This window comes from Fragaria vesca, linkage group LG5 (assembly GCF_000184155.1).
Source record: "Fragaria vesca subsp. vesca linkage group LG5, FraVesHawaii_1.0, whole genome shotgun sequence".
NCBI lineage: Eukaryota > Viridiplantae > Streptophyta > Magnoliopsida > Rosales > Rosaceae > Fragaria > Fragaria vesca.
In genome coordinates, this window is record NC_020495.1 from 26,767,957 (window position 1) to 26,793,048 (window position 25,092).

A 25,092-nucleotide genomic window follows, 5' to 3' on the forward strand; every position below is an offset into this window, starting at 1 on the left:
ATATACTAGCTAAAGCAAACTCTCAAACACCATTGATCGACATGCTTTGTATATTCACCCGTCTCGAGCCACGCATGGTCCTATAGTATAAAGCCAACAAAGCTAGCTAATTAAGCTTCAAGTTGATTGAGTGTGGCTTGGCTAATTGGCATAGAAAGAGGAGCGTACTACCCAATTAGACAACAAAAGTGAGCTTCATGTCCAAATCCAGAGGCTAACCACACCTCCATTTTTTTATTGACTTCGAGGTGGTCAGGTTTGGGATCTCAACCCATCTGGATTTTACAATGCATGTTGTGCGTGGTGGAGAGGGTTTTCTAACTTTTAGGGCATACCATAATTACCCTATCTATGTTTTGTTAATGACTAATTAGGAAAGTCTAACCCAACATTACTTCTCTACAGACTGGTTTTAACCAAATTGGGAATCATCGAAATGAACTTGGTGTTTGATCTATCATTCTATATCCTACTTTATATATTGTCTCCATCATGGATATGAAAATCTTCAGCATCGTGACATTAGTTAGTAGGGTGATTAATCAAAGCACAGTTTAATCAGCATCACATAGTTTCTGCTTGTGCATGTTTATCCATATATTGTGACCGACGTTTTCTAAATTGTTATTTTTTTGAATACAAAAGGTTACAAACCATAAACCCTAGAAATACAAAAGGCGCTTAGGACAATGAACTCTGAGTTAATTATACCCTTATGTCATTTACACTTAAAATCTAATTGGAAATCAAAGTAATGCTTAATTGCTTATATACAAAGCCAAGGGCATTTTTGTAACCCTCGATCTCTTTGGAAGAACAACAGGAGTACGCATAGAAAAACTTTCCCCTATAAATAAGGAACCATGCGTTGTTCCCCAAGCCATTGAGCCTCATCTGTGTTTGAGAGAAAGTGAGAGGTACAGAAAGAGAGAGTTAGAACTTGGAAGCAAAAGAGGAAGATATAGATAGAGAGAGAGTGACAGACCATGACAACCACCATTAACAACCAAGTTGTTGATCAAGATCATATGCTACTCATCTCTCAGATGTACCCTGATGTTTACACGCAAATTGTACCACAAGGTTTGTACTCTAAAAGCGCAGATTTTTTTTTTTTTTTTTTTTTTTTCCGTATTCTAAACTCCCCATGCTTAACATGAATTCGCTTTCTCTTATTCTCAGTAGCAGCGACAAAGCCGCGACGCCGCCGTAAGAAGAGCAAGAGCGGAGAAGCTGATGGCGCCGGAGCCAAGAAGAGGAAGCTCACTGAGGAACAAGTGACTCTTCTTGAGCTAAATTTCGGTAACGAGCATAAGCTCGAGTCTGAGAAGAAGGACAGGCTCGCCTCCCAGCTTGGCCTTGACCCTCGTCAAGTTGCCGTCTGGTTTCAGAACCGAAGGGCTCGATGGAAGAACAAGAAGCTGGAGGAAGAGTACTCGACCTTGAAGACGGCTCACGAAAACGTCATCGTGGAAAAATGCAAGCTCGAATCCGAGGTTCATATCTTAATCTCTCTCTCTCTATCTGTTTGGAATTCTGGATAACTCATTTGCTTAACGTGAGTTTCACAACTTTGACTTTATTGGGTTTGGTTTAGTTTAGTTTTAAGGGAACCAAAGAAAAGTGGAAATTTCCAGGTTTAATTCAAAACTTACTGATGCTAACGTACAAGAGAGGGTTAAAAGTAGATGATTTTTCTGCAAGTTTCTGATGAGCATTCCTTTTTTTTACACAGTATTTAACGACTTTTTAAACCTTTAAACTTCATAGCCGAATTTTGTTAATAGTTAACTATGTCAAATATGTCTGTAACTTTCGAAGAAAATATCACAGAGACTTTAACCTACCTCAAATGTGCCTTATCCTCTGAAAAAGAAGAACAAAGGACAATACAACCCACCAGTTAAGCACTTGAGAACGTGAATGAGGCTCTGGGCTCGAAGAAAACACACTTCTAAATGTGGGGGGAAATTACTAACAAGCAATAGCTTCTTGCCACCTCATTACACAGCAAAATGCATGTGTGTTTCCGTACACGTTGATGTTGTTTAAGGTGGTTGGTGATGGCCCTGTTGGGAGTAACCCAGACTCACTTAGCTAAGATCACATGATCACGTATGGTCCACATGACATGGGGACTGATTAGGAGCTGTGTGTACGTATCTGTAATCTTTTGCGAGCATATTCTCAACACAGTGTACTTCATTTTGATGATGCAGATGCAAAAGCTCAAGGAGCGACTCTCTGAGACGGAGAAGGAGATCCACAGGCTGTCGGAGCGTGTCGAAGGCGGCGGTTCGAGCAACAGCCCGAGCTCCTCGCTGTCGATGGAAGCGAATATTGGTGGTCCTCCGCCGTTTTTCGGAGAGTTTGGGGTGGAGGAGTATGATGATGTTTTCTACATGCCCCAAAACAACTACATCAATGCCATGGAATGGATGAATCCGTATATGTGAACTTAATTAGTTATTAATTTAGAATTTTGTAGATAGTGACAAGCTTAGCTAATGTAAATCGTTTTCTTCCTCTATGTACTACTAAGTGTGCTTGACTAGGAATCTGAAGATTAATGTAATTATTATGATTAAGTATTAACATAACAACTTTGCATACGTCTCGACTAGAGAAACGTATGAGTTGATTTAGGCACTTAATTTCAGTTCCTAAATTAAGTTAATTCTTAAACTAATGTTGTCGTTGGACTTGTGCATAGCTTACCTATGCTTAAAAATTTGTCTTTATTATGAAGAAGATAATACGTACATACACGAAGTTAATTTACTATACTTTTGCTAACTGCCAACGTTAATATATCTCAATAAGTAAACACCCTGCCTAATTAGCCAACAAAGTATGACTTAGGAGCATTACGCAACGATTATATATAGGTACAGCCTTGAAGAAAACGGCATGTTCAAACTATCCAATTGTTTCTGTTTATTATTTCACCTTCACAAATGAGCAAAGGTGCTCCTTTTTCTCTCTATTTAATTAGGTTCCACGGACACCTTATACTTTTCACTCATATAACCTATTTTTTTGACATATGAAGCTAGCTATAGATATAATGTCCAACATTATGTCACTTGAAGTATACTCTCAGAAATTTTGGTTGGATAAATAGTTTGACTTTTGAGCTAGGAAAGTATCGGAGGTTATTAATGAAATCAGTGATTGAATTTTGTGACAAACACAAGGCAAAGCCTCTCGCAGAAAGCTTGCAATTGCAATGACTAAGGTTATTAGTTTAGAGATTATATACGTAAATATTTGCAATTTTTATGTGATTGAAAACTCAAACTCGAGCCTTTACCCAAAATATAAAAATAAAATCATTTTTGATCAAAGATGGAATGTACTAACCAAAGGGAGAGAGGCAGAAGATGGTACCATATATATGCAATAATATCAGAGAAGATTCGATCAGTCCCATAAGTGATCAAATTCTCTTGGTTGTAACCTTTTTGTAAGTTTCTGAATTTCAATGTGTTTGCGTTCCTTTGGAACTTCTCTCTTGAACAGATTCTAAGCAAAGTTCTGTGATTAACATGTTCTCTTCCTTTATTTATAGCTACAATGAACTCATCATCAAGTTCACCGATGGCGAATGGAGGAAGAGTGCTTGATGAGATTACAAGTCCAGCCAGAAACAATATTCAGACGACATTGTTGGAGCAAAGAATTGAGGAAACAAAATGGTTATTACATCCATCAGCTGGAAAAAGTTCTTGTTGCATCTTCAGAGTACCCCCATGCCTAGTGGAAATAAACAAGAACACCTACCGGCCTCGTATAGTCTCTCTCGGTCCTTATCACCATGGTGAAAAACATTTGGAGATGATGCAGCAGCACAAGTGGAGATTTCTTCATGATCTGCTTGCTCGGACACCGCTTACTGGTCCACGACTTGATGACTACTTGCAGGTTGTGTCATCAATGGAAGAGGACATAAGAGGGTGCTATTCAGAGACAATCAATTTTTGCAGCCTCGATCTCGTTGAAATGATGGTGTTGGATGGTCTCTTTGTTATTGAACTTTTCTGTAAAGTTGGAAGATTATCTCCAAGTGATCCGGATGATCCCATTTTCAACTTGGCATGGATATTCCCTAATCTCATTCAAGATCTTTTTCGCTTGGAGAACCAAATTCCTTTCTTGGTTCTTCAAACATTGTTTGACAAATCAAAACCTTCAAGACAAGAAAGTGACTCATCCCTTGGCAGACTTGCTCTAGAATTCTTTAACTACGCAGTTGAGAGACCTGATGAAGTCTTATAGCAACATTCTAGTGATGAAGGAAGACATTTGCTTGATTTCTTTCGCTTAAGTTTTATTCCTCAACCTCAAGAAAAGCCTAAAATTGTTCGTCCATTAGCTCGGTTGCTCCAATCTGCGAAAAAGCCTTTATCAAGAATTACAAGCACAGGGAAGGCAGTGAAAAAGTTTTTAGCAGGAATTAAATCGAAGACTAGGAGAGGAAGTACCTCATGTGTTCAATTTATCCAATCAGCAAAAAAGCTTCATCTAGCCGGAATTAAGTTCAAACCAGGAGATGCAGTGAGTTTTTTGGATATCAGATTCTCTAATGGAGTACAAATCCCTCATATTACACTAGATGATCTTCGTATGGATCTATTCCTGAATTTTGTTGCCTTCGAACAATGTTACTCTCATTCTTCAAAGCACATAACCACTTATGCTGCATTCATGAGTTGCCTAATCCGCACGCCTATGGACGCAACATTTCTGTGCGATAATAGCATTATTGAGAATTATCTTGCAACTGATAAGGAGGTTGCACATTTCTTCAGATACATGGGGAAAGATGTGCCTTTTGATATAGAAGAATGCTACCTATGGAAGTTGTTCAAGGATGTAAATGAGTACCACAGGAACATTTGGCATGTTCGATGGGCGGGTTTCAGATTTAAGTATTTCGATACTCCTTGATCTTTCCTGTCTGCTTTAGCTGCTGTAATACTCGTACTCTTCACTGCAGTTCAGGCCTTTTTTGCTGTTTATGCATATGCACGTCCACCATTATCCGGTGGATCGGAAAAGCATTAGGCCTAATTTCTCCACTCCCAAAGTACTGTTCACTCTGTTCACTTTGCTTAATCATCATGGATGGAATAACATTGTACACGAGTCGCAAGTTTGTTTATTAGTTTCTCCTGTACTAACCAAAGTATTAGGCCTAATAATCCACTCCCAAAGTACTGTTAGTTACACACACACAGACACATCTAGCTAGCTCGTTTTTCTAATGTGATTAAAGAAACAAAAGCTTAGTGATCAAAATCTGTCCAGACAACCAAGAAGACTTATTACTAGGCCATGAAATTGTCTTGACTAGTTCCCTGCATATGACCAAGAAGACTAGTACTTATTGAGAGTATTGAGTTATATTGCAGATATCTAAGTCACTGCACAGCAAGCCTTGTGCAGTGAGCAGTTGGGTGTTATGCTGACAAGGCATGTAGAGCATGAAGTTACTGTTGAACCAGCATGGCTTCTGATAGGCTTTCTTACTTTATCAATCACTAGAGCATGGATTAGCAGCATGGTGTAAATGGCTTTGGCCATATTATTTTCAGTCTTAAGTAGGATTCAAATAGTGACTTGAATCCTCTATATAAACACAGCAATGTAAATCATCAAAACACAATTCAATATACATGAAGAAAATTGCTCCATCTGTTGAAGTTTTTCTACAGTACTGTTCCTTGAAATAATTTTCATCATCATCTTTCGATTAAAATTATGATTGCTCAATCTCTTTCGATTCATTTAAAACATTTTGTTGAAACCTATGTCGATCTTATCACATTTCCATTGATTTTGCCGTTTTAGGCAGTTCCGTTTTTTGCTTGGTTTAGTTCATAGTGTTGAGCCTGCTCTTGTTGAGCTTTTGCCGTACATTGACTCTCAAGGCAGTTTACAAATTATTAAGCAGCTAGATCAGAAACTTATCCTTGATGACAAGTATAAAATACGATCACCCTTAATCAAGTTAAAACTAAATACAATGATCCTTAGCTTCTTAAGTAGATTGGTTCAGATTTTTAAACTTATTCATGGCCGGCAGTGCCGTCCCTAACTTCTTCAACACTCAGTTTACTTCTTTCACTCAAGAGTACGTACCTTGAGGAGTTGAGGACTAAGGCTTTCAATCACAATAGAGTAAGCTTTCCTTAGCGTCCACCAGCCATCATGTTCTCATTCGAGTCATCACAGAAATATCCATCGTATGAGCCGAGGAAAAGTTCTATAGATGCTGATCAGTTACTGTTACGACTGTCACTGTTTAGTTTCAGCAAGCTTTCTGTCAGTGATCAACATGAGCACGTAGATGAAATCCGGAAAAAGGTAGCTGAAAATGTCACAGTCCAGCAGCTATCCGAAGAAAGCAACGAGGGTTTCAGAATGAGAACATACACAGAGCTGCTCAAGAAATTTCCTTTCACTTTCAAAAATCATTTCCTGTTCAAAGTTGTCAAGAAATTCAAGCATGAGAGGCAATTTGCGGAAATAATTTCTTCGTTCAAGCAACTAGACGCTAGTGATCAACAAAAGTTGATCGAGTCAATCATTCATGATACACCGGAGAAGATTCTCCAGACTCATGAGGAAGCTGATGAGGGTTTCAGACTCCGCAGAATCACGCAGCTGTCTAGAGATTACAATGACCATGTCTACAAATGCCTTGTTGATGGGAAATATATCATTTCCGGTAATCATGACATTCTTTTGGCTGAGTTGCAGAGTCGGTATGCAGATTTTTTCTTTGGTTTATCAACTATTTGGTTCCAGGGTCAAACCACAGATGCTCAAAGAAGGATGATTAAACAACTAGATGGTGATGATGTACTCGGGAAACGACTCCGAGATGAAAGTGAGGAAGATTTCAATCTCAGAAGTTTCACAGAGTTGTTTTGTAAGAAAGCAGTCGACTCTCGTCCGCAAGTTTACTTCCTTGACGCTGTTGAAGAGAGACTACTTCAGCAAGAAAAAGGTCTTCCTCACGGTAGGCTCCTTCCACCTCAAGATTTTGACAGTGCTGCTGAACTACTCTCGAGCCTCTCAACCTTCGGATTCAGCCTACTCCCCGAGAAGGATCAACTACACGAGATTGAAGAAATGTGTGAGGAAGTTGGATTTGGTCATCATGTGAATAACCAAAGACAGCATGCGACAGAGACAAGCGAGGAAGATTCAAGAATAAGAAGATTCAAAGAGCTATATGATCATCTTTGGGTGGATAACCGGATTGAGTTTCTCGAACAACTCACGAAAAAATTCTTTCGAGAAAGGCAGCTGTGTGAGTCCATTCTTTTGTTCAGGCGTTTAGGCTCTCCTGAACAAACAGAGACAATCCATAATCTGTTTGATGGGATTATGAAGTCCCACCCATCATGGAGAAGACTAGATGTCATAGTCGAGAAACTGACAGAGGAGAGTGATGAGGATTTTCGGCTCAGCAGATTCAAGACGATGTATATGGCAGAGAGTTCCTATGTTTGGAATTGGTTCTGCCAGGTTGAAGCTCGGAAGCTTGGTCCAAAAGCTACACTACAACTACATGCATTTGACAACAAAGAGATACCTGAACTTCAACAAGCCCGATTTGCTGAACTCTTCATGGGTTTGGTAGTCATTTGGTTCAAAGCGAGATGCGCCCATTATCCAAGAAACCCTGTTCATGTTATACTTTCCGGTGAGTTTTTTGAAGTAGAAGATGCAAGTGAGAAACTTGCTGAAGAAAGTGAGGAGGATTTCAGACTACGAAGATTCACAGAGGCGTTTGAGCAACTGGAATTTGATTCCAGAGAGCGTATTGTGAAATATATAAAACTTACATTATTTCATGATCTAGGTTACAAGCCTATAGAGCACGATACCATGTTCAGAATTCTCATGGAAAGGGACGGCAAGGAATGGGCATGATTCATCAAGCTGAAATGTTTGAATCTAAGAGGAGTGGAGGACGAGCAACACGTACATACTCCAAATCCAGGAGCAGGAGCAGCAACAATATATTTGCAATTTCTCTTATGGCAAGTGTAACAATATTTCAGGCACTTTTTGGTTCATTTTCTTTTCCTTGCAGTTAGTATTAGTATGTTACCACCATGCATTCTAGTTTGATGCAATAAACTTAGAATGAGTGCTCGAAATCACAGTTCATACCGATCTGTTGCTGAGTTTCGTTACATTCGAACAATTGTACTTAATTTCATATTTCAAACTTATATGACTATGCTGCTGCATTCATGAGTTGCCTATGTTAGAAATTGTTGTGGGCTTTTTTTTTGTTAACAGGAGCTAGGTAGAGCAAAATGCTCTCCCACCTCAAATTTATTAATAAAAAAGAAAGATTACAAGCTAGTTGGATGACACTAAAGTCAGTATCAGAAAACACCAAATAAGAGACATCAAACTACACTGTAAAACAAAATCAATGAAAATGAAAATTAGGGAGACTGAACTTATCTCGTTGGTACATGCCCCGAAAGAAGTGGGGAGGTTCATCCCACCAAGATAATGCAGACATTGTGTCACACCCCAGGACTCGCTCCGCCGTAACACAATATTGTCCGCTTTGGGCCCACCGGCCCTCACGGTTTTGTTTCCAGCAGCTCAGGAGCAGCTTCCCAGGAGGTCACCCATCCTGGGATTGCTCTCGCATCAACATGCTTAACCTCGGAGTACCCATCCCCTCCGAAGCCGCTGAGTCACCAAAAGGCCTCGTGTTAGATTGGAGGTGGGCATGTACATATACAACACATAACCCCTCTCCGTTTGGCCGATGTGGGATATTACAATCCACCCCCCTTAGGAGTCCGACGCCCTCGTCGGCACACTCGCACCACACGGCAGAGTGGCTCTGATACCATTTGTCACATCCCGGGACCCGCTCCGCCGTAACACGATATTGTCCGCTTTGGGCCCACCGGCCCTCACGGTTTTGTTTCCGGCAGCTCAGGAGCAGCTTCCCAGTAGGTCACCCATCCTGGGATTGCTCTCGCATCAACATGCTTAACCTCGGAGTACCCATCCCCTCCGAAGCCGCTGAGCCACCAAAAGGCCTCGTGTTAGATTGGAGGTGGGCATGTACATATACAGCACATAACCCCTCTCCGTTTGGCCGATGTGGGATATTACACATTGACAAACCCATATTGTTGTGGGTTTGATTGATAACCAATGTTAGAATTTGTGGCTTGTTACCAAAGTCAGAATTTGGTGCGGAAGTGTATAGTGTGTGGTGATGGGCTAGAACAATGTGTTTGGGAGTTGGGACAATGGTATTAGAAGCTAGAAGTTGGGAGAAATATGTTAACTAATAAGACAAGTGATTTAGGAGGATATAGAATTGAATACGAAACAGATGAGGACTCACTTAGCTTAGCTTGCTTCAAACTATTGTTTCATTCATCACATTTGGATTAAAAAACAAACCAGATTTAGAGAAAACTAGAAACCTAATATATATTACCTGTGTTAGTTGCTCTAGGGTTTGTTTACAAGTAAGCATTCTTAAACAACCGGAGATGTTAACTTACATGTTACTATCAATCAAATTAAGAGACTTCTTGTATTTTCTAATGGATTCAAGTGCTTATTAACTAGGAAAATTCTGCTGTGCCGGAAGGCATAGCATGCCTGCTGGAAAACACAGGCAAAACCACCCTCTGCTGGACCCCCTGTTGCACCTCCCCCTCTCCTTAGTGAAAGGCATGCTAAACCCAATTAACTAAGGGTTCATTGCTTGTGAACTCTTTATTCTATTTGCGGAACCATGCAACACTTCCATGATATCGACAATGAAGGCGAACCCCTATGCTCACCGTGAGAACTTTCGCCTGAATCACTACCTCTTAATTTTGTCAGCATCTGACATTTCCTACCGAAGCAGTCTCTCATTCGCAATGTCGAAGCATAAATCGTATAAATATAGGATGCAGTAATGAAATAATTGACATTATACTCGAAAGTTATCACATACTTTTTTCTTTTATAGGAAAGCTGGCTATAATCTTTTTCAAGTATTCAAGCTCTAGTACCGTTCTTCCCTTGATCACTTACATGACTCAGCACTTAAATTAGGAGAAGCTCATGCTAATTTAGATATTAGCCGGCTTTGGACATGTACTGGTTCTTGTAATCATCCCCGGCCAGAAACTTCCAAACATTGTTGGGGTGGATATGTTTGTCATAAGTTACTCTCCAAACAAAGAAGACAAAAATAAAACCAGAAAACCGATCGAAAGAACACCAACAAGACCGTCCGCATACGTTTGTTTTTTCTTTTGAAACTCTTTGCACTGTGTCTTTGATTGAAGTAAGTTTTATAAAATATTGTTTAATCCTTGTGGTTTGAAGTCGACATCTGTTTAGTTCTTATGGTTTTATTTTAATCTAAATAGTCCTTAAAGTCATGATTTTTTATCTAAATAGTTCTTATGCTTTTATTTTAATATGAATAATCCTTAAAGTCATGATTTTTCATCCAAATAGTTCTTATGACCTTTAACTGACTGAGAAAATTGTCGGAATGACTATTTAGATGAAAAATCATGACTTTAAAGACTATTTTGATTAAAATAAAACCATAAGGCCTATTTGGATGAAAAATTGTGACTTTAAGGACTATTCAGATTAAAATAAAACCACAAGAACTAAACAGATGTCAACTTTAAATCACAAGGACTAAACAAATTTCAATTCTTTATATATTTAAGATCTACGGCTATCCAAGCAAACCAGCAACCAAACATCATGTTCTCATCCCGGAAATTACCTGCATATCATCCCAGGAAGAGTTCCTATCATCCTGATCAGTTACTGCTACGACTTTCAATATACGGGTTCAGCAAACTATCTGTCAGGGATCAACGTTTGCATACAGAAGAAATCCTAACAAAAGTAGTTGAAAATGTTGCAGTGGAGCAGCTCTCTGAGGAAACAGACGAGGGTTTCAGAATCAGAACATTCACGGAGCTACTCAAGAAACTGCCATCCGCCTATAAACAAATTTTCATCACTATGTTTATTAAGAAGTTCATGCATGAGAGGCAATTTGGGGAGTTAATTTCTACATTCAAGCACCTAGAAGCCAATGATCAACAAAAAGCGATTGAAATAATTGTTGAAGTTGCACCCGAGAAGAATCTCCAGATTCTTGGGGAAGCAGATGAGGATTTCAGACTCCGAAGATTTACACAGCTGTGTAGAGATCATACGGACCAAGTTTATAAATGCCTGCTTGTTGATCGGAAATATCCCAAATCCGGTAATGATCACATCTTTTTGGATAATCTGCAGTCCCGCTTTTCGGATTTTGTTTCAGGTTTCTCAACTATTTGGTTCCAAGGACAAACCTCAGATCTTCAAAAAGAAATGATTGAAAAACACCTTGGTGGTAGTACTGTTGGGGATGGTATAGTTGAGAATGAAAGTGAGGAGGATTTCCAACTCAGAAGCTTCACAACTCTGTACCGTAAGAATGTAGTCGACTTTCATGCCCAAGTAGAATTCCTCGACTTTGCTAATGAGAGACTGCTTCGGCAGGAAACTAAAATTCCGCACAAAAGACTCATCCTGCCTCAAGATTCTGAAAGTGCTACCGAGTTACTCACGAGTCTCTCAACCTTCGTATTCAGCCTACTCTTCGAGAAGGAGCAGCAAGATAAGATTGAAGAAATGTCCAAGGAAGTTGGATCAAGTCATGTAACAGAAGAAAGTGATGAAGACTTCAGAAAGGCCAGATTCAAGGAGCTATTTAGTGAGCTTCCAGTGAGTGGCCGAATTGAGTGTTGTAATGAACTCACTGAAAAATTCAAGCGTGAAAGACGCTTCTGTGAGTCTATTCTTTTGTTCAGGCGTTTAGGCTCTCAGGAACAAATAGAGCTAATCCAGAATCTGTTTGATCGGATTTTGAACTTGCATCCCTCAAGCCAAAGATTCGACGTCAAATCTGTCATAGTGGAGAAGTTGACGGAGGAGAGTGAGGAGGATTTTCGGCTCAGCAGATTCAAGAAGATGTATTTGGCAGAGCCTTCCTCTGTTTGGAATTGGTTTAGCTACCCTGAAGCTGAGAAGCTTGGTCGAAAAGCTACACAGCAACTGCATATATCTGAAAATAAGGTACCTGGAATCCAAAAATTCCGATATGCTGAATTTTTCACGGGTTTTGCAGTCATTTGGTTCAAAGCACGATGCTCCCATCATCCAAGAAACCCCGTGCATGTTATACTTTCCGGTGAATTTTATGAAGAAGATGATGCAAGTGATAAACTTTCTGATGAAAGTGAGGAGGATTTCAGACTAAGAAGATTTAGAGAGGCGTTTGAGCAACTTGAATTTTATTCCAAGGAGCAGATTGTTAGTTACATTAAACTTACGTTATTTCATGATCTAGGTTGTCAGCCTATAAATTATGTGAGCAATTGGTCCTCAAGAAGGGAATTTGGAGGAAGGGGTTTGTTTGACCCTGAGTTCTTCAAGTTGAAAACTCTAAATTTCAGAGGAGAAGTAATTACTCCAAATCCAGGAGCAGGAAGAGGAAGAGGAAGGCGGGAGATTCAAAGGGTAGGATGAGTTGTTCTCTTCTCACAGGTCCTTTAATAGTAAAGTAAGGTGTAATCCATATGGTAACTGTTACCATGGTGTGGTAACTAGTAAGATTGCACCAGAACTTAATGTGATGTAATAACGATTCCCGTCTTGTATGAATGTAATTCCCTTATCTAGTGTGTACTGTTTAGTTCGTGGTTGAGCAACTTGACTTTCTTCCACTGAGCGTATCAGTTGGTTCATGGTTTTCAGTAATTTACAGTATTCTGATGAAATACTCAGGTCAGTAAGGCCATCAGAAGGAAGAGTTTGTATAAGAGGAACAACTACTACTCAAGTAGGTGGAGGTAGATGAGAAGGAAGTGCCCAAACAGTAGGATGATCGAGTTGCCTCAAGTTCACAGTTCAGGTAGCAAATTACAAATGAGGTCTACTCCTGCGATTGAGATCAACTTAGATCAACATATGACACGGACACAAAGAGCCAGAGGAACTGACAAAGAGAGAGGGGAGAAATAAAGGGAGCTTCCTTATGCTCTTGTACAATGTACAAACAAAACTTGTACACAACTAGTCTAGCTATCGTTTGCACCAAAAGCTCCAATGATCAGAAAGGGAATAAAGTGTTTACAGTGATCTGATGTTCTGATGGATGATAGATTTTTCATCTTATTTAGTCCAAAATCCAAATTAAAGGACCATTGTTCAAGTCATTCTCTAATGTACTAGTCATTTGGGTTATGACTTATGCAATATCTGATCAAGTCTCCAACACAATCATTTGCAATCGGAGATGATTCCAGCAGCCAAGCAGGTACAGATATTTCCCAAGTCATTTGGGTTAGTTATACTATTCACTCGATTCACTTTACTTAATGATGAACGATGGAATAACATTGTGCATGAGTCTCTCAGCCTTTGCATTCAGCCTACTAGTCGAGAAAGATCAGCAAAACAAGATCGAGGAAATGTCTAAAGCTGTTGGATTAGGTCGTCTATATAACAAGAGACAGCTTGCCACAGAAAAAAGCGAGGAAGATTTCAGAATCGCAAGATTAAAAGATCTATTTAGTTAACTTCCCGTGGGTGGCCAAATTGAGTGTTTGAATAACTCACGGAAAGATTCTTACGTGAAACACGCTTCTGTGAGTCCATTCTTTTGTTCAGGCGTTTGGCATCTCATGAACAAATAGCTACTCGAGAATCTGTTTGATCGGATTATGAAGTTGCACCAGTCAAGCCAAAGATTCGATGTCATAGTCGAGAAATTGGAGGTGACAGAAGAAGATTTTCGGCTCAGCAGATTTGAGAAGATGTATATGGCACAGCCTTCCTCTGTTTAGGATTGGTTTTGTGGACCTGAAGCTGCCAAGCTTGGTCGAAAAGCTACATTACAACTACATACATCTAAATATAAAGAGATACTTAAAATCCAGCAATCCCGATTTGCTGAATTTTTCATGGGTTTGGCAGTAATTTGGTTCAAAGCACGATGCGCCCATCATCCAAGAAACCCCGTGTCTGTTATACTTTCTAGTGAACTGTTTGAAGAAGATGATGCAAGTGACAAACTTCCTGACGAAAGTGAGGAGGATTTCAGACTACGAAGATTCAGCGAGTCATTTGAGCAACTCGAATTTTCTTCCATGGAGCGTATTGTTCAATACATTAAAATTACGTTATTTCACGATATAGGTTACCAGCCTATAAGATATGGTACCCGGTTTTCCTCAAAAAAATCATTAGAAGGAAGGTGTTCGTTTGACCCTGAATTCATCAAGTTGAAAACTCTAAATCGAAGAGGAGGAACAGCTACTCCAAATCCAGGAGCAGGAGGAGGAACAGCCACTCAAGTTGGAGGAACAGGAGGGCAGGGAAAAAGTACTCAGACGGCAGGACGAGTAACTCTCTTCTCACGTGTCCTTTAGTAGCAAATTACAAATAAGGTTTATCCCTTATGGTAACTGTCACCATCATGTAATAACTAGTAGGATTTGCACCAGAACTTAATGTGATGTAATAACAAATCCGTCTTGAATTCTTTTATCCAGTGTTTTGTTCATGTTTGAGCAACTTCATTTTCTGCCATTGAGCATAACATAGCATGCATTAAACTCATGATATTTCACGATCTAGATTATCATCCTTTACAGTATTTCGATCAAATACTCAGGTCAGTAAGGCAATCAGAAGGAAGTAGTTTATAAGTTTGTATACGTTCAACTTGAAAACTTATAATCTGAGAGGAGGAACAACTGCTCCAAATATAGGAGTAGAGGAGGAACAACTACTCAAGTAGGAGGAGGTAGATGAGAAGGAAGTAGTGCTCAAACGGTTGGATGAGTGGCCTTAATTTCATAATTCAAGTAGCAAATTACAAATATTATTCCTGATAGTTCAGCAATAGAACCAAATAGCCAGAGGAACTGAGATAGAGACAGGGCAGAAATTATAGGAGCTTTCATTGCAATATTTCAGTTTCTTGGTGTTTCCGTTCCTTCAGCTCTTCTACAATGTACAAACAAAACTTGTACACAACTAATTTAGCTATCACTTTGCACTAGAAGCTCCGATGGTCAGAAAAGGAAGAAATTGTTTATAGTGATCTAATGGGTGAGGGCTTTGTCATCTTATTTAGGTCCGAATCTAATGGATGAATGAAGAATCTATCTAAGCTGAAGTAACAAAACTACAAAAGCCCCAGAATCCTGAACAGCTATTCACTCTGTTCTAAACGGATATGAGATATATTTTGGCCCAAAATTAATTATAAAGTGAATGGTTAATTTGCAAATTCGAAGGCTCATTATCCACTAGAACTTTCATTTCATTCGAAGCGCTCATAGCTTCCATTTTCCAACCTCCATGGTCTTCACCTTCTAGGTTGACATTTTAGGTGAATTATTCATTTTGTTTAGGTGCACTAGAGTTGGCATTTTAGGTGAGTTATTCTTTTTTCTTTCTTATCTTTTTTAATCTACATTTGTTTGGAGAAAAATAATTAGCTTACTAATTAGAGTGTTCATGGCATAAAATCATATTGAATAAAGAAACATAGACATTTGTATAGCAGACACCAAAAACACAGAACAAATGGAAGCCAAAGCAAAAGTTTCATTATCAAAGGTTACAGGTTATATATAGCAAATCACCCTAAATTCCAAAAGCAAGGAAAAAAGAAGTTAACCCTGAGAAATTGCGGACACCTATAAAAAAGTTTGAAACTTTCAACTCACCCACCTACCAGTTTTATATAATTATATGCAGATTATTCATGTTAAACATATGAAATTACATTCTATTCGATAACCCATTAGTCTTAAACTCAAGAGAAAAGGGGAAAGATATAAAACCATAGATTAGAAAGGGGATACCGAATACTTACCTGAATTGAAACTTCCGAATCCTGACTGTGGCAGTACTTGAAAGAAAAAGAAAAAATACCTTTCAAAGCTCAGGAAATCTTCGAATTCAAAGGGCAAGAAAGAACGCGAATATGACCTTGCAAAGCTCTGATCTCCATGGAAGTCCTGGACATCTTCAGTTTTCAGAAGGGCAACAATAGTATAGTATGAGATGGGGGCAACGAAACGTGAAGAAACGAGATGTTTTGTTTGCCAAAGTTTTGGGCCGCGGAGAAAGGTTTTAGGTGGTCTTAGACTTTAGGGTTTAAGTTTAGACCCAATATCTAACGTTCAAAAAGAGGCCCAACTTCAGTATCTCTTTGGCAAACAAGAAGAAGAAGAAGAAGCATATAATGCAAAGAACAAAACGAGGTCGAATTTTCCCTTCACCCTTGAAATGATAGACACAAGAATGAATCGACTAAGTTCTTGCAACGATATCATCACTGTTAAGATGATGAAAATGTTAAGATGATGAAGGCCCAGTTGAACAACATATAAGCCCAATTGTGGTCCAGGTTTATAATAACTGTTATAAATAGAGATAAATCCCTTTTTAGAATAAAAAAGCTGAAAACCAATTTTTGTACAATTACGATGTTATCAATCTCAGTAGCTCACTTCGTTTTCTCTCTACCATTTTCCATGGTTGTTCTTCAAGTTTTTATCATGACCTTGATTTTTAGCACAATCTACGTACATTCATGATCTTACTAGCTAGAAGTCTTTGTAATATGTAACTCATCCACCTTACAGATTCTATAATTCTATGCAGATCCATATAACTCTAGAGTTCGAGTTAAGCATATGAAATCTAATTCTACTTGATGACGATTTGGAATTCAATTAGACCCTAATACCAAGAGAAAGGGGACAGATGGGAAAATCTATAATAATATTAGAGGGTACTTAATTGATCTATAATATTAGATCGTATGGAAATATATGTTAAGCAAAGAAGGTCTTGTTCTATGCAATTTCGGGGAAGATACAGTCCCTTGAGGGATCAAATCTTCTTGTTCACCTATCGTAAGGGCTTTCCATAGTTCCACACTCCTTCATTCAGTCTTGTAATTTAGAAACAAGCTAACTATCTTCATCATCAGAGGGCATAGTAGAACTCCCTATTCAAAGTCATTGGTACTAACGTGGACCTTTGTTAAACAGTGACAAGCGTGACCTGTGGATCAATCTTGCACCGATATTGTCCCAACTTAACTACTTTTAAGGTGTTGGGTTTTAATCATAAAAGGCCTCGGTACAATTAAGAATGATCCACCCACTTATAACTCATATTTTATTTGTCACTTTTCTGATGTGGGATATTACTCTCCAATACTTCTAACACGCCCCTTCACGTGCAACCTGACTCAAGATCTGCACGTGGAATGAATTGGGACGGAACAAACCAAGGGACACTTGGTGACAATCCAATCAGAACTTTTTGATGGCGAGATAAGAACCCAGAACTGAGCGAGAAATAGAACTTAGTCGGGCCCATGAGAGATAAGAACCCCGAACTGAGCGAGAGATAAAACTCAGTTGGGCCCATGAGAGATAAGAACCCTGAACTGGCTGAGAGATAGAACCCAGTCAGGCTCATGAGAATTGAAGAAGTATTTGGAGAGGGACCCGCTCTGATACCATGTTTAACAGCGACAAGCGTGGCCCATGGATCAATCTTACACCGATATTATCTCAACTTAACCACTTTTAAGGTGTTGGGTTTTAATCATAAAAGACTTTGGTATAATTAAGAATGATCCACTCACTTATAACTTATATTTTATTTGTCACTTTTCTAACGTGGGATCTATTACTCTCCAATATTTCCAACGACCTTTTGCTACCAACTTACAAGGTTTGCCCTCATTTCTCTTTTCAAAATTATCCCTCATGCATATTTATGTCATTCAACTTTGAAATTAAAAAAAAAAATACATATAAATTGCGAAGAGAATGTACAGATGAACAAACTCGTTTGGACTGCGGCAATAGCTGCACCCTTTTAAATATATTCAACTTTTCTAATTAGTTATATTTATTAGGTTTTGGCAAGTCAAATAGCTGGCCAAATTAAAAAGAAGATGATCCGGATTCTCTGTTTGGATTTAAGTTGTTTGGATTTGCTTTGATGTCTTATAACCATTAGATGGAGTAAGGATGACATAAGAATGACATGGTGGTCCTAGATTATACTTAATCTAATGGTTAGAAGTCATCCAAGCAAATTCAAATAGAGAAGCCAAATTCAAAAAAAAATGTCAACCGGCTTATTGTAAGCTGGAGCTGCTGGACTATACATTTTTCTAATGGTTAGAAGTCAACCGGCTTATTGTACCCTAGATTATACTTAATCTAATGGTTAGAAGTCATCCAAGCAAATTCAAATAGAGAAGCCAAATTCAAAAAAAAATAGTCAACCGGCTTATTGTAAGCTGGAGCTGCTGGACTATACATTTTTCTTCTTCTTTAGATCTTGTTTTCTTTTCTGTTTTCGGTGATATAAAAGTCTTTAAACGAATTTGGTTCCCCACTTTCTTAGTTATCGGTGATTAATGCAAGTCACAGATGGTGTATTCATCTAAAATTTTTCGAACATATTTAATAGAAGAGAGCTTACGTACGAAAAATGCTAGAGACACCAAATTTCTTTACCAAAAACACATACCGAATGACGTGGAATCTGACATGGAATTATTTTTTACCCATTAATTTCTACTTTGTCATCACAACAAATTAGACAAAAACTATTCTAAAAAAAAAACAAAAACGATTAATTAGAAAGAAAAAAAAAGTAACAAATAAAAGAAAGAAAATAGAGTCCCTCTCGACTCTTGATTTTCATTCATCGTGAAAAAATATACCATTGCTGGGATTTGCTGCATAATAAACTTCGATCCTACTACCATTGATAACCAAAATGAATAAATACATTTTACTGCCAAATTGTGATGATATCGATCACTTTCACCTTCCTCTCTTCCTCTATCTCTTCTCTTCCAAGATAATAATCAAATTAACGATAAAGATCATTGGGATGTTGTGAGGCGTACTAATACAAATAGTGCTTAACGATCCAGAAAAGCTAAACAAAATTTGGTGGACAATATGATATGGTTGATCTGAAAAATTTCAAAAAAATGATGGTTGATCTGAATGTCGACATTCTTTTTTCTTAAGATGAGTTTTTAAGGGTTCAAGGTTTTATTTTTATAAGACAAATCTAGTTGTGTTAGAATAGGCTAATTTAGTTTTTAGATAATGGAAATGACTAGCTAATTACATAATGACATGGCATTTAAAGATAATGATATGGCATATGCCACATAATTTGGTATTCTAATTTTGTATAAAAATTTGGTGTCTCTAGCATCACTCCTTACGTACTAGTACCATAATTTTTTTTTTTTAAATTTTTTTTTTTTTAAGTTTTAGGGAGGTTCAATTGAAAAACCTCTGTGCAGAGAGAGAGGTTCAAGCACCCACTTGTCTGAAGCAGTTGACTCTTGGTGAAGTTTTCGATGATTATGTGAACCTAAACAGTATATATGTCGACCCTGGTAACCTTGACTAGTTATCACCCTCCACCTTAGAAACCAGAGTTTGTAAATTAATCTTCCTTCGATTCAGCGCCTCTGATCAAAACCTTGACACCGATTAGCTATGTTTGTACTTCCAAAACCAGCTGAGCTAGAGAACTGCCCCACTAAAGCTCCTGAATTGATCATACGTCTTACGATCTTCGGGTTCAGCCGACTATATCCCAGTTATCAACTACAAGCGATGGAGAAAATTCGTAGAAGTACATACCACGATGTTATATTCGAGCCACTCTCGGGGGAAAGTGCGGAGGATTGCAGGCTGAGAACATTTATGAAGCTATATGAGGGATCCAGTGGTGGTTATGAACGGGTTAATCTTTTCCCGTTCACCGTTGTGGATATGATAAAGCAGCAAATCAAAGACACTCATGGAGTAAGTTCAGAACATCGTCTTCATTTTACTGAATCTTTCCTAGGCTTGTCAGTTATTTGGTTCAAGGGACAAACCGTCGATGTACAAAGACTGGTGATTGAAGAACTCTCTGATATAGTTGAAGGTTCCATAACTGATGATGAGAAGCTCAACAACGAAAGCCAGGAGGAATTCAATCTCAGAATATTCACGGAGCTATGTAAGAATGTGGACTTTCTTACCCAAGTGCGATTCCTAGAGTTCGTTGAACAGAAACGGCCAAATAATCTAACATATCTTTGGCATGAGAAGCTGCTCATTAAGCCTCAAGACTCTCACAGCGCTGCTGAGTTACTCTCACGTCTCTTGATTTTCGGATTCAGCCTGCTATCTGCTGATGATCAACAACGGAAGATTCAAACGATATCTACCAAAGTTGATCAGCATGAAGGTGCAAGAGCAATACTCGAAAGGCACGAAGAGGAAAGTGAGGAAGATTTCAGAATGAAAACATTCATAGAGCTAATTAACAAAGCTCCGGCTGGTACCCGATTTGATTTATTCTGGGAACTTGTTCAACAATTCTTCCGTCAGAAGTTCAGACACCCCTGTCTGCCAATTGAGTTTCTCAGGCAACGAAAGCTCATCCAGAATCTCTCTACTGCACATCCTTGTGGTCCAGATCAAGCTGAAGCTCAGAAGAGTGATAAAAAAGGTATAGGGCACGCAACTGAAGATGAAGAGATGATGCCCCAAACCAGACAGTCTCGTTACCCGGAATTCCTTTTTGGTGTGTCGGTTCTTTGGTTCAAAACCAGATGCGCCAATTCTCCAAAAAAACCCATACATGTACTTTTAGGCCTAGTTGAATTAGATGATGGAATGAAGAAACTCCCCGACGAGACTGGGGAGGATTACAGAGTTAGAAGATTCGGAGAGTGGTTTAAACAACTTCCATTCAAGTCCCAACAGCGGTTCGTGAAGTACATTCGAGGTACAATTTTTCACGATGTCAGTAATGTCAACGAAACAAGTTCAAGTCTATACCGAGATTATCCATATAGGATAATTGATCCACTCAAAGATTATGGACTTAAGTGCAGAGTGCCCTCCAACAGTGATACGTATTATCCTCAATTTATCAAGGTGAAAAATCCGAATCTAAAGGTGCTAGCAGGGGGAGGTGGAGCAACTACTCAGGGAGGAGGAGGAGGAGGAGGAGGAGGAGGAGCAAATACACAAGGGCTCGCATGGTACGACTGGATGGAAGACTAATTTGCAAGTTTGCACTATGCGTTGGTAATAAATTCTTATGCCACTCAACTCACCGGATGCATGTTTCATAAGATGGTCAATGATCAATGGCTCATTACTGTTCAAACTGTTAGCGGCTTTTGCACTGTTTCTCCTGGTGATTGATTATATGTTGTATTCGTGATTTGTACTATCTCTTGTATTGGTGATCACTTTTTACCATCTCATATATGTTAGAAACAAGAGATCATACGATATAATAATGAGGAAGCAGTACAAAAACAATACATCCCGTAAAGTTGTCAGAAAACATCTTTTTGTAGAATACCAAATCATATGCTACTCAAACCATAAGCCAAGACATTCTTAGCTAGTACGCCTACCGTTTAGCTCTAAACAAGTAAACCAGGTTTAAAGCAATGAAAGTCACAGGGCCGCAAGTCAGAGTTATGATTTCCATGTCACAAGCACCCATCGAAAAAACAAAACAAAAGGCTAGTTGATCGATCTTTAATATTCCATCTTATGGAAATATATAGGATATATTAAGCAAAGAAAGTCTTTCTATGCAATTTCGGGGAATCGAATTATTCTTGTTGACCTGTAGTAAGGTTATGAATTTCAGAATTTCTACGTGCTTGCACTCCTTCAGTATTTCAGCCTTGTGATTTAGAAACAAGCTAGCTATCTTCGTCATCAGAGGACATAGAACTCCCTATTCGAAGTCATCGGTACTAACGTGGACCTTTTGCTCTTAATTTACAAGGTTTGTCCTCGTCTAATATTTATGTCATTCAACTTTGTTTCATGATTAATAATCCTCCCCTCCCTGTCTATATTTTGGCTAAAGTATCAAGCTCTCAATGGCGAATGGAGGAGGAGATCAATCTGTGATTACAATTGCAGCCACAAGTAACATTCAGATGACATCATTGGAGCAAAGAATAGAGGAAACAAAATGGCTACTGCATCCATCAGCTGGTAACAGTTCATGTTGCATCTTCAAAGTACCTCGATGCTTTGTGGAAATAAACAAAAACAACTACCAGCCTCATATAGTGTCCTTTGGTCCTTATCACCATGGAAACGAACATTTAGAGATGATGCAACAACACAAATGGAGATTTCTTCATGATCTTCTTGCACGAACACCGCCAACTGGTCCGAGACTTGATGACTACTTGCAGGCTGTTGCAGAAAAGGAAGAAGATATAAGAGGGTGCTACTCAGTTACCTTAAGTTTATCCAGCCATGCTCTAGCTGAAATGATGGTGCTGGATGGTCTCTTCATTGTTGAACTTTTCTGCAAAGTTGGACTATTATCGCCAAGCGATCCAGATGACTCCATCTTTAACTTGTCATGGATATTTCCTAATCTCATAAGAGATCTTCTAAGGTTGGAAAATCAAATTCCTTTCTTTGTTCTTCAAATGTTATTTGATAAATCAGAAACTTCAAGAAAAGATAGTGACTCTTCCCTCGCAAAACTTGCTCTGGAATTCTTTAATTATGCAATCAATAGACCTGATGAAGTCTTGCAACAACATTTTAGTGTTGAAGGAAAACACCTACTTGATTTACTTCGCCTGAGCTTTGTCCCATCTTCACAAGTAAAGCCTAAAAAGATTCCTGCATTGGTTAAATTACTCCAATTGGTGAGGAAACCTCTAAGAGGAATCAAATGCAGCACAAAGAAGGCAGTGAATAAGTTTCTAGCAGGGTACAATACAAAGAGTGGAGATACATCTCTGCCGGTACAATTCATCCAATCAGCGAAAAAGCTTCATCTGGCTGGAATCAAATTCAAAAAGAGGGATGCAATGAGCTTCTTGGATATCAAATTTGACAAGGGAGTTCTCGAAATTCCACATATGTCACTCGATGATCTGCATACCGACATCTTCTTGAATTTTGTTGCATTCGAAGCATGTTACTCTCATTGCTCAAAGGACATAACCACCTATGCTGCATTCATGAGTTGTCTCATCCGAACCCCTGCAGATGCAACATTTCTATGTGACAACAACATTATTGAGAATTATCTTGGAACTGACGATGAGGTTGCTCATTTCTTCAGAAACCTAGGCAAAGATGTGCCGTTTGATATTGATGAGAGCTATCTGCAGAAGCTGTTCAAGGATGTGAATGAGTACCACAGAAATGTTTGGCATGTTCGATGGGCAGGTTTCAGATTCAAGTATTTTGATACACCATGGTCTTTCTTGTCTGCGTTAGCAGCTGTCATACTCCTACTATTCACCGCAATTCAGGTATACTTTGCGGTATATGCTTATGTACATCCACTGGACTCCGGTGGAGTGCCTTGATTTGTAAGAAAGATAACAATTTACATATCATAGGTACAAACAAACATTCATCAATAAATTATATTTTGTTAATCACCAGGATACTTCCCAAACATAGACTTTGGTGAAGTATGTTAGTATCATTGACTTGTACTGTGTCTTCTGATTGCTCAAGAGGGCAAAGTGGCAAGAAGAGAAACATAAGAACACTGTTCCTTGCAATTTCAAGGAAGGATGTAAAAGCTGCTTTCAATATTTTAAATCCATAGGATGCATGCAATGTCAAAGACTCAAATATAAAGCTGGATCAATCTATATCCGTGGGAAGTTATAATATGAATGCAATATATTAAGCGAGTAATCAGAGAGCAGAGTTGTTGGGTGAGAGACAGAGGACCCTTCCTAGCTAATTGCAAAGAAACATCCTTTGAAATCTGAAGATCAAATCTCTTGATTCTCTCTGTATATCAAATACCTTCAACTCATCTGCTGGAAAGGAAGTACTTTAATATACGAACCAATGGGCACGACATGCCCCAGGGCCGGAACACCATCTACAGATTCAGACCGGGTATTTTTTTTAAAAAATTCAGTTTCTTTTGAACATGTTACGTATAAATAAGAACTTTCAATTCATGTCCAGACATCTACTATGTATCAGAAGAAATTAAAGAACTAGTTCCTTGGATTGAAACAGCGGAAATAGAAAAGAAAATGAAAATCCAATGGATTCTTCTTATTCAATAATATGATTAATAATGTCTTTCCAAGCTGCCTATATATATGTCTTAAGATGCATGCATTAGTGAGTGTAGATGAACCTCTTGACATGAACTGACAAGAAATGTAGAGATGCATGACTAGACTGAATACATGAACCTAATTGCTACATCAATTGCTCTTGGTTTGATGCTCAAAACACATGGATTAAATCTGAATAGACCATGTTAGCTTCTTACTTGTGTTTGATCTACACCTGCTGCTCTTGTACTTGTTTAGGCGGAGTCTCCGAAACGAAAACCAGCATTTCCTGATATTGATAGTGCTGCTGATGTACTCTATCACCTTTCAGTCTTTGGTTTCAGCAGACTATCTGACAATGATCAAATTGAAAACACGGAAGAAATCCGAAAGAAAATAGCTCAATGTGTTATAATTGAGCGATTCTCTGGGGAAAGTGACGAGGACTTCAGGATCAGAACGTTTACAGAGCTATTCAAAAAACTTCAGTTCCCTGAGCAGAATCTTTTCCTGTCCAGAGTTATGAAGAAATTCAAGCGTGAAAGGCAATTTGGTGAGTTGATTTCTTGGTTCAAACAACTAGACGCCGACGATCAACAAGAAGAGCTCGAAAAGCTGGTTCATGTTACTGAAGAGGAAACCAATAAGGATTTCAGATTAGCAAGATTTACACAGATTGCCAACGACTATACCGGCTATGTTTATAAGCGAATTTTTGGGTGGCATTCTATTAAGAAACGAAAAGACCATGAAAGTCCTGATTGGATTCTAGTGAGGTCCCGTTTTTCTGAAATTTTTGAAGGTTTTTCAATTATTTGGTTCAAAGGACAATGCGCCAGTAATCAAAGGTT

General features: G+C 38.7%; 2 protein-coding genes across 2 annotated transcripts; both read left to right on the forward strand.

Moving 5' to 3' along the window:
- Positions 1–882: 882 nt before the first annotated feature.
- On the forward strand, positions 883–2,751 carry LOC101298608 (homeobox-leucine zipper protein ATHB-40-like). The gene is made up of 3 exons (XM_004300561.1): positions 883–1,083; positions 1,183–1,496; positions 2,220–2,751. Exons 1-3 carry the CDS (start codon positions 987–989, stop codon positions 2,454–2,456), a joined length of 648 nt encoding a protein of 215 aa, XP_004300609.1. The 5' UTR covers positions 883–986; the 3' UTR covers positions 2,457–2,751.
- Positions 2,752–3,381: 630 nt separating this feature from the next.
- LOC101298896 (UPF0481 protein At3g47200-like) lies at positions 3,382–4,808 on the forward strand. The gene is made up of 2 exons (XM_004300562.1): positions 3,382–3,466; positions 3,572–4,808. Exon 2 carries the CDS (start codon positions 3,577–3,579, stop codon positions 4,276–4,278), a length of 702 nt encoding a protein of 233 aa, XP_004300610.1. The 5' UTR covers positions 3,382–3,466; positions 3,572–3,576; the 3' UTR covers positions 4,279–4,808.
- The last annotated feature ends 20,284 nt before the right edge of the window (positions 4,809–25,092 follow it).